We start from the raw sequence: 10,520 nt of genomic DNA, 5'->3' as shown, positions 1-10,520 counted from the left end.
TGGTGCTTCTTGGTTGACAAATGTCATTTGCTCTCACTCTGAGGGAAAGCTACATGTTTGGAGGCCCTCAGAATGTGTCTATCCAGCACAAATCATCTATTAGGAAAACAGTTGCTGTAGGGCAAACCACAAGCATCCGGGCGATGCTCTGGGTTGTCAGAATGCTCCCTCTCGCTTTCTCTGTCCCCATATTTACTCCCCCCCCTCTCGCTCTCTCTCCCTTTCGGCCTCCCCCCTCCTTGTCTCAGAGAGCAGCAGCAGATGGGGAGACCAGTGTCAGCATTTCCAGTTGGATCAGCTGACGGATATGCATCCCCTGTTTCCTGTTCCTGTTGGTGTGTGTGTGTGAGTAAGTTGCTTGTGCGGAGGAGAAAGGTGAAGGCAACAGCATGTGTACAGTAAGACTGACAAAGCATCCCTGTTTTCTGGCCACCAGAACAGGATGAGAGTGGAGAAGGAGGGGTAGAAGAGAGCAAGCACAGGGGTTTGGTGACTTTATCCTGAGAAATGTGTCGTGACGCCGTAAGACTTTTTTTTTGGGTGTAATTTAAGGAAGCATTGCACTGCATACCTTGCTACATTGTTCACTGAGATAAATAACATAGTAATTCAACTCTGTATCTGTTCAATCGTGCAATCGTTCCAAAAGCTTTCTGAAGTTGGAGTTTCCTAACAACAGCCCTTCTTCAGAGAACTCAAATTAAAAAAGCTGCATAACAAGACGATCGTAAGGAACAAACAGCAATAAAGAAATAAGCATGTAAGGAGTTAAAGAAAATATATGCTGATAGGAATAGAAAACTAAATAAATTAAAGCAATGTGGGAAAGAAAACAGGCAGAAAGAAGTGATGAGGAGAAGGCCATAAGACAGAGAGGGAGGCTTAAAGGAGGCTGGAAATTGAGAGACGGGCAGGAAGGGAGAGTAAAGAAAGACGGAATTGAGGAAAGAGAGACGAGTAACAGATGAGAGAATGTGTCCCAGTTCCAGGGTGTGTATGTGTTGATCTATGTGTGTGTGTGTGTGTGTGTGTGTGTGTGTGTGTGTCTGTTAGAGCGGTTTGTGTTGCAGGGATCTTGGCTGCTGTCAGGCGAGGGGACTCCCAGAGGAAGCCAGTCCTTGTTCAGTTTACAGTGAATGATTCCCTTCCTGCCCTGCACAGCCCTGCAGGCCAATGGCCAACCAGGTTTGTGTGTGTGTGTGTGTGTGTGTGTGTGTGTGTGTGCATATACTGTGCTGCTTCCTAAGTTGGCCTGGTGGAAAGAAGGAGAGACACTGTCCTGTGAATGAGAGGTCACAGGTTGCGTAATAGTCAGTGTTTGTCCACCAACAGCCATGTGTCCGGTCAGTGAAGGCCGAGTGTCTTTAGCGAGAGAAGAAAAATTACTTTGTTTCTGTTAAGAAAATAAATGTACTGTAATTGCTCACCGATTGCATTCCAAAACCTTCTGTGGTTAAATAGGGTTAAATACTTTGGTCATTAACAACTGACAAGAAAAAACTGACAGCACTCTGTAACAGAATGAGCTGATTATGCAGTAGTCCAGAAGTGGGAGGGAAATAATACTCCATTAAGTCCTGCATATAAAAGTTTACCAACCTAAAGTTACAGGATTTCCCCAAACAATATGCAAAAATAATCAAAAAAATTACAAATTCTACAGAATACAACAAGTTTACATATGCTGTATTCTATTATTTGATTAATATCACTGATAATTGTACATAACATGTGAGCATTGTTGTAGCTGGTTTAGTGATCAATATGCTTTTGGGAGTGTAAATGTATAAATGGATTGTGTTTAAAAAACAACAACAACAACTAATTATGTGCATAAAAGAAGTTCTGATCTGACATTTACAGATAATCATTTTTAAAACAGGAAAATATACAACTATTGCGCAATTTTAAATAAGAATTTGTCACACTCTTGGTACTTGGATAAGCAATAATCCAACTGTAATGCTTCCTGCCAGCTCTGTTTAAATCCACAATAATATGGAACTTGTTGGAGACATGAATCAATTCCAGTCCTCTCAAACATTTTAAACCACGTTCCAGTGTTTCCTCCCGGATCTTTTTCCTGGCACAGCAGCCTCTGAAACAGCATTTCAGGCCATGTTCTGTTTCAGCCGTTACACATTAAGTGTGGCTTAGATGAAGAATGCCATTGCTTCCAAAAATGTCATGAAAATACTTGATGGAGGTGAGTGGAGGTCTTTCTGTGTGTTGCTCTGGTATCATTTGTCATAACTTTATCGTTATAACAATTTCAACTAGAAGGCAGCAAAGTTTTAGTCCTTAAGGCGGCATCAAACTGTAATACTTTTTACACAGTGCTCAAATTGTGTCTGAGAATCGAAATATGTCAAGATTAGGAAACTAGGACTGGATTCTTGATTAAATCTGTATAGACATTTATTTATTCTTAGGTACATTAAGATTTAAATCCTAATTTAGGAGAATGATGTTAAACTGTATTTTACTCAGGCAGTGATTAAAAACTGCTGTTTTTTTTTTTTGCTTTAATGTTTAGATTTCTATTACAACAAAGCAAACAGGTTTATTGTATAATGTATATATATCTGCAGTCATCAAATTAGTATGACCTAAAGGATTAACTTAATAAAATTTTGTTCAGTACCTTGGTAATTCCTTTATCAGATGTTTCCATTTACATGGATGTGCTGTTAGTGGGGCAGATTGTGTGTATCTTGTGTCGTAACCCACATCCAGCATCTACAGCTGGATAAACGCATGAATGCAGCTTGATGGTTTCTTAAACTCAGCTATTATACTCATGATTTATTTTTGCTGGAATGTGAATGTGTACAGATAATATTCCACAGACAAAAATGTTGGAGGTTTTGATGCCCTCAGTCTGAGTAGAAACACTGCTGAACCTAAAGCAATGCTGCCATCTTGTGGCTGAACATACATTTTTCTAAAGTTTGTGTACCGAAGTGTAAGAATGTGATTTATTGATAAAAACACACAGATTGGATGCCAGATGTAGACACTGATACATCCAAGCTGAGCAATTGTAGATTTTTACATGCAGTTTTGCATTTAATAGAGATCAAATGTTTAGCTTAGGTTCAGCCTTCCAATGAGGGAATATCCAACCTGGCTCAAGATCTCCTTCACGCCGATCAGCCTAATTAATCTACAATGAGACGAGGAGATCCAGAAACTGTGTCCCCCGTCGACGACTCCAATCAGAACTTCTCTCCAGCCACATGAGACTCTCCACACCCGATGACTCATCCTCACCCAGCAGCTACAACCTTCTCAGATTTACTCCCTCCTCAACTTTCACTAAAGCTCCAGCGTTGATGTCCAAAGCAGGCGAATCTCCTGAGAAGCACTCATCTTGAAACAATCGTATCACGCTCCCCACGGATCTCCTAGTGATGTCCTTCCACACGAAATGTCCGACCGTTAGTCTTCAGGAAGCACTAAGTCTTCACCTGCCACTTTGCTGACAACAAAGTTAATCTATTCAAACTTTTGACAAATCCCTTGAGCTTAGATCACGTGATAAACTCCAACAATCCTCCCTCCAGCAGACCCTGCCATTGTGCGCAAGACTGCGTCGTCATCATGTCACCTGTAGCTCCGCCTAGTTACAAAAAAACCCCCATAAAATCCTGTGTTGATGTCTGAAGCAGGCAAACCTCTGGAGAATCAGACTCATTCTCTTCACCAGAAACACTCATCGCACCCCCACATTCCGGCAGTGCTCCTGGCGATGCAGGCTTTCACTTTCACAATGATCTTCACTGTTAGCTGCTATTCCCAAGGCCACAAGGCTTCCCATTCCCATGCTCTTGCATGGACAAACTATCTACAACAATCTTAAGCCAGCCAGCTACGGCACGCCTCAGTGCAGATACCTGCACATTTGCTTCTTCTGCAGCAGCAGTCAATCTTGACTGACCTGCCCTCATAACTGTCATGAACCACATCAGTCATCAATTTTCTGCCTTGATTCCTATCACAGGGATGCCAGTGTCACTAACCTGTACCCCAACATCAGTAACCCTCCACTTTTACGCCCTGGGATGCCAGATTCTCCCTCAGTTTCAGTGCAGATACCAGCAGGTTTGAGCGTGTTGCAGCAGTGGTCACTCTCGAGCTGCTTGCCCTAACAAACCTCACAAAACACGACCAAGTCACTAACCCTTTGTCACGTCTGCTACAACTACCATCAATTTCCCCAAACTCATCCAACCCCAGACTTGTTCATTTCTGCGTCAAGTGCCTTCAAACAATTTCCACCTACGAGTCATCTCACTTAACACAGCAAGTGCTGTAGTTTTCAGTCTACAGTAGAGGATCCACTGCCATTCAAAGAAGTACAGAGGTTTGAAGACCCTGATATCTACAATCTCCTGCCCTCATTCTGGCACTGAAATACCAGTTTCACCCACCGCTGTGCTCCTGTTAAAGAAATTTGTCTCTCATTCAGGCATCGAAGTGCCAGTTTCAAAAATCTTTATACCTCATCAATAGTCCACTTTCTACACTTCTGACACTGGGTCACCAGTTTTTCCCACCATCATACCCCCTTCTGTTTAAAGTTGCTCATACCTCCATTGGTCACGCAAACAAGCCACCCAAGAGGCATCCAAATGAGGCATCCAAACCACCTCAGCTGGCTCCTTTTAAAGCAAAGAAGAAACAACTCTATAGCAAGCTCCCTCCAGACGACAAGCTCTATCTCAAAGGCCATGTCCAGCTAACCAAAACTGTCCATGACCATAGGTTGTGGTTTTATGTAGATTGACCGGTAAATCACTCATCACTATGGTTCAGTACAACACACATCAACATGTTCCAATGTCCTATGTCCTAACCCCTAGCTGGCACTCTAGAATCAATTATTCTGTATGCCTTCCTTTGTTCCTGCGACCCACATAATTTATTGCAACAACGACAGATGAGTCGAGTTTGATCCGCATTGCCGTCCTACGGCACCTCTTGCACATCCTGTTTTTGACCTTCCTCCACCTTCAAAGACTGCCTGGTCTAGTCACCCAAACAAAGCCAAACCAGTCAAGCAGACAATTCAATGCCCATTATGTACTTCAAACTATATTCACACCCTTGCAAATCTGGATTACACTATATACAAACCAGAAAATCTCAGGATGCTTTGCCTTCCGACCCTCAGTTTGTTAAAGAGACTGGTCAAGTCGCAACCTTTTTCCTCTTCCACTTCAAGCAAGTTCTGATGGCATCTAGAATCCTAGCATGTTCTCTGGCCACTCCTTCTGTATTGATGCAGCTTCCAGCAGATGGGTCCGGACCAACTGAATAAGGCCATGGGCCTCAATGTTATCTGCTTTTCATCTGCTCCAACTCTCAAGACCTATGTCATGCCCACTCATTCTTATGGGAGGGTTTGTTCAGGGTCTACCAGCCCAGGAGCTGCTGCTGATTCCTGATTAAGCCTTTCACCACACCACATCAGCTCAACTCAGTCATCATAAACATAACGCTCATTTGCATCCATTAAACAATCAAGCTTCAATTTGATGGTGTGGTCCTTGCTAGTGAACTTACGAGAGACATTTTTGATTGAATGATAATCACGGCACAGTAAATCAAACATACTGTTTACGTATTTATGAATGATAATGATTTATTTCATACATTTAAATACACTTAATACAATATGTATTACTTGGTGAAAAAAGGTGATCAAGTTACCTTTTTGCTCCTTCACTGTGTATGCATAAATTATTTTGAAAAAGATCTGTTACAAGGTTGAGTGGAATTAAATGCTATTAGAAAAAAAAACTTTAAAAATAAATATTCACAATAGCGATTTAAGCTAGTATAATGTTACAGTAATGTGTTTTTCAACAATTAGGAAAAAGATTTGCAAGAACTCTTGTGCAACTGTGAAGCTGTGCCAAAAAGAAAACATAAAACAACTGTGGTCCAGGACATTAATAGCAGGTCTTTCACTGCAGGTCTTTCACTGCTCCCATATGAGCAGAATCAAAAAATTCACACATTTATTCAGTCCACACAAGCATCTTGTTCCTCTTTACCTAAACATACGATAACTTCACTGAGACAAAGTTTTCACATCTGCCTTGAAGAAAAAACAGCATAATAGTACAATATAATTATCAGTAATACAAATGTTTCACTGTTATCGTGGCTAGTTATCATAAACAAGGCTGCTGGTTTCAACACCAGAATTCTAGCACTTAGTTTATGTCACATCAACTTAAATTTTAGTCAGCATAGTGGTCACAGAAGTGGGCATCAAACAGGCTTGAGCACATTGTCAGTCATTCAAAAGTCAGCAAACACCCACCTCCTAAAGAAAGTTGAGCAAGGCACTGAAGTAATCCTGCTATAAATACTTTATTAGCTAGAATTATTATATTACCGCTATTACTCTCTGTACTGTAGCCCTGGAAAAGCTGCTTGAGTTTATATCAAAAGCCAGATGCTCGGCTTTTTAATTTTTATTGCTTTGTTGGTTTCCTTTGTGCCAGACGTGATCAATTGTAAAAGTATTTTTGTGTAAAAGTTGTGCAATGTTGTCTCCCAGGAGTGGTATTTCAAACCAGGGTTCAAAGTGAGACCCATTTATCAAGACTGACATGCACCGATGCCTCACATGTAGTTAGAGGGAGTATCTGTCCTTACAGAGAGAAAGCAATCTGGTATCAGCTCAAATCCATATGATGATCATGTACAAGCTATTTACATGAGCTGAAATAGTCTGAGCTCAAATTCCCGGCATAAACAAGAATCATCTAGAATATTTTTGTAAAAAATAGAGCTTGAAATATCTGTGAAACAGCATTATGCATTTGCCGTAGGCTTTTCCGGCATGTGTTGATTTGAAGTGACCTTTATAGCACTAATAATGTGCATTAAAAACTTCTGTGAGCGTGTCCACGGTTCCTGGTGCCGTCTTGGTTTACATGTTGCCCGCAGACCGTGGCAGAAAAAAGATGGCCTTCTGACCCTGGTGGGTGTCTGGTCCTGCTTTGGGCTGGCCATTCCTCTTCAAGGCAACATACCAGTTGTACTTCTGAGAGCGATATGTGTTGTAATGGTTCTCTTCATACGTCTCCAGGAAGTAACACTCATCATTCAGTGCTTGCTGAGACAAGACAATGAAAAAAAAATAAATAAAGAGAAAAAGAAAGTCACTTCTATTGTAAGGCTACTAGTTGTGTAAATTTATTTTAAAGATTGAGTCTCCATACAGACACAGCAATAGAACAATATAGAGTAAAGAAGAGCGTAATTATTGATCTACATGACAAATTTGTAATCCCATAATGATTTATGTTGCACATCTGTTGACTTTTACTGCCAATGACAAATTATTAGTCACAGTGATTTATATTATGCAAAATTTCCTTTGTTGCACTGTGATTTTCCAGTGTTTTGTGGAAAATAACCTAGACTATTACAAAACTCTGTGGAATTAGTGAGTTCAAATTTATGCCGGTGGGTTAATAAGTATTATGTGATTTGACAAAAATAGCTGTGGACAAAAAGGCTTATTTAAGCTATTAGGTAACAGAAAGAGAAACAGGGTCTAGCAACACTAGTGGCAAAAATGTAAACACTCACTGATCCATAGAGGCGTCCATTTTTGTTCATAGCCAGGTACCTTCCTGTCATCTCACCTTTGATGACCACCACTCCTGCACTCACAGCCTTTATCCTCAGGATGTCTGCAACAAACGCATGACATTACACAACATACATCAGTGCATAACATTTTTTGCTGCCTTCACAAGGTTGAAGTGGAAGACAAACTTCCTTGGACACAATGTAACCATCATTTCCTGAAATAAATATTTGCCCAGCATTTTTCAGATAAAACAGGCCGTGCCGTCCACATGTATACTCAGTGTAAGAAGTTATGATTACAAACCAAAGCCCTCCCTGAGTAACTTTACCAGAACTGCTGAGTTTAAACACTTATTAAACTGTTTTCATTATACCGAGATAATGACTAACCAAACATCAATTTAACTTTTCTCTTTTGTTCATCGGTACTTTAATAACTACGAAAACTTTTAATCATTGGTATAGTTAGAATGTCAAAATAAACAGTTTCATGTTTATTATCTTTATATTAACCTTGGAGCAATTTAATAGTCAAAAGACTCTCCTCTGTGTCCTACATCCTTTATTGTGCTCCTGATTCTGAAATACAACCCCTAATCTCAAATCAAAAAAGGGAAAACAACTCAGGTTTTTTTCTCACCGTAGGGGTCATTCTCCTGCCGTCCACCACTCACAGTTCCATCTGGTGAAATCCTCAGATGATATCCTCCATTCTTACTGTACAGCCTAGTTAGTGTGCGTTGCTCCTGCTTGGACAGGTCCAGAGAGGCAGGTCCAAATGGCAGCACTGTAACGTCTCCCTCAGACATCATAAAGAGAGTTTGAGGTGTGGACTCAGCAGAGTAATGTCCTTGTGTCTGCAAAGTCAGAGGAGATCCACCTTGTTCACTGTCCATGTCACCTGAACTGTGTCCGAGACACGAGAAGAAACAGGAAGGGGAGGACATTATATGATTCCGGGAAAATACTCCCCTCTCCAGCCTGCCACAATCACTTTTCACCCCTGTCTGACTTTCTGCTTCTCTCTGTCGGAGTTTTAAGACACACTTTTTTTTAAATGAAATGATAAAACCATGCAGGGATCAGATCTGGACGGATGCCAGGCACAGAGCAGAAGCATGACCGGACTTGTTTTCCGACTGAACATCACTTTGACTCTTTCTTCGTGAAAAATAATTTCCAGATGGCGAATGATGTAACTTTGCACCTGAAATCAGTGCGAGACCAGACAACAAAATAAACAACACATGGACACAACAAACATCAGAGATATTTGCAGGGATGGTTTCACTCCCCGCTGGAAATGTTGCAAGTGCTGGCAATACTCTAATAAGTAGGAGGCAACCATTTTACAAATAGCATTGTAATCCACTTGTGAAACACTGGAGCCATTCTACTCACACTGTCTGAAGCAACATTCTGTATTAACACCCTGCATTCAGCCTGCTTTAGCCGACTACATTTTAACATGTCAAACAAATCACCAGCAGCCATACACATGAAATCTATCCTCTTGAGTTACGAACACCAACTCGGCCCTGTTTGTCTTACCCCTTTGACTGTCTGCTTCCTCAAAAGCTTATCCAAAAAACAATCAAGCCCATTTTAAAGCCACAATGTCAGTATAATCTCTATATCCTGGTGGGCAGAGATCCCCAAAGCAGCAGTAGCTGTCATGAAGTCTGTCCTGTCAAATGGAAAAGCAGTGGCAGGCTCAGCCAGCGGTGGTACTGTAACAACTCTGGTCTTTGTTATCATTTGAAACCAGAGGGATAGCTGCTTTGGAGCCAAGCTAACCCACATCTGGAATGCCTTGGAAGAAACAGAGAGAAGAGGGAGAAGGAAAAGAGAAAGCCGCAAGAGGAATGTAAGGCCTACCCACTCAGTCTGTTTTTCCTAAGAACAAGACCTGGAGAAGAGGATTACGGGATATGAGAGTGTAGTTGGTGCCAGACTGGTATACAGGGACCTTCGGACAGAGTGGCAGGTGGGAATGACGTCAAAAGTCCAACCGGTGACCGAGTCAGATGCGTGGGAGGAGAGACTGAACCTGTGTGTCTGTTTGGATGGGAGGGTGAGCTGAAGGGGATGACGTTGGGACTAAAGTAGAGTAAAGTTCTATACAAAATTTATTTAAAAGGGGTTAATATGGGTCAAACAGACATAAGGTTTAGCTACCTTTGACCCTGCAGTTATTCTAAAAAGCAAGGCAGAAACTCTTGGTGAGGCGGAGTTTAGTTTTCATGCTCCAAGCTGTGGCAACAGCCTGAGAAAATGAGATCAACTGAAAGCACTGATGTCTCTAAACATAAATCTAAGGCCTTCCTTACCTTGGCTATTGATCAGAGTGTCTCAATCATGCGTTACTAAAGGCTTTACTCCTTGTCCATTTTTTCTGCATTTTATATTATTATTCTTAGTTTTGTTGGGACTTTTTTGACTGTTGTTTAACAGATGATAGAGAAGACCACAGGGCTGATTTGTCATCATTTTCATTTTCTTCCTGTATTAGTGTCAATTTGTTATACATTTGTACTCTTGCTCTTCTGAAGCCTGTCAGTCATTGCAAAGCCATTTGCATTGTACTTAATGAAACTACACAAATAAAGTTTGATTTACAAGTACACACACACAAGCCAGATCACCTGAATAAATAAATATAAAAAGTAAGAACAGTGTCAACTTGCTTGAGATCACGTGTTAGAAGTGAATCAGCAAATGTGATTTCTAGCCAGCTAGATTCCCACACAAACAACAAGGCTCCTCTGATCTAATGAGTCAGTCACCTACCTGTGAGAAATTTATGACAGTGCTGGTGATCAGCCAGCATGTCTTCTTTTCCTCTCCTTAACTGAGGTTTAGGTGAAACAAGCTTTTTCTGTGCCAAACTTCCTTCCTCCTCC

The 10,520-nt window shown here is 41.1% G+C and overlaps 1 protein-coding gene across 5 annotated transcripts; it reads right to left on the bottom strand.

Annotated features, from left to right (window-relative positions):
• Positions 1–5,626: 5,626 nt before the first annotated feature.
• Positions 5,627–10,520, bottom strand: LOC103369386 (putative fibroblast growth factor 1). Of its 5 annotated transcripts, none has more exons than XM_008298109.1 (4): positions 10,408–10,520; positions 8,258–8,523; positions 7,615–7,718; positions 5,627–7,135 (listed from the first exon to the last, which is right to left on the bottom strand). In XM_008298109.1, the coding sequence occupies exons 2-4, from the start codon at positions 8,511–8,513 to the stop codon at positions 6,950–6,952; spliced, it is 546 nt and encodes a 181-aa protein (XP_008296331.1). In that variant the 5' UTR covers positions 8,514–8,523; positions 10,408–10,520; the 3' UTR covers positions 5,627–6,949. The 5 variants fall into 5 exon arrangements, with proteins under 5 accessions (XP_008296331.1, XP_008296342.1, XP_008296323.1 ...); XM_008298120.1 differs by having other exon boundaries at positions 8,258–8,474; positions 10,408–10,518; XM_008298101.1 differs by lacking the exon at positions 10,408–10,520 and adding an exon at positions 9,169–9,395.

This window comes from Stegastes partitus, unplaced genomic scaffold (assembly GCF_000690725.1).
Source record: "Stegastes partitus isolate 25-593 unplaced genomic scaffold, Stegastes_partitus-1.0.2 Scaffold28, whole genome shotgun sequence".
In the NCBI taxonomy this organism is placed as follows: domain Eukaryota; kingdom Metazoa; phylum Chordata; class Actinopteri; family Pomacentridae; genus Stegastes; species Stegastes partitus.
This window is presented reverse-complemented; position numbering and strand designations above follow the sequence as displayed.

Excerpts from the sequence above, each read along its gene's own strand:
- LOC103369386 (XM_008298097.1), bottom strand. The coding sequence starts at position 8,564 with ATGTCCTCCCCTTCCTGTTTCTTCTCGTGTCTCGGACACAGTTCAGGT. Across the intron at positions 7,719-8,257 it reads GCAGGAGAATGACCCCTACG|ACATCCTGAGGATAAAGGCT; the intron begins GTGAGAAAAAAA and ends CGTTTGTTGCAG. Across the intron at positions 7,136-7,614 it reads ATGGACGCCTCTATGGATCA|CAAGCACTGAATGATGAGTG; the intron begins GTGAGTGTTTAC and ends GTCTTGTCTCAG.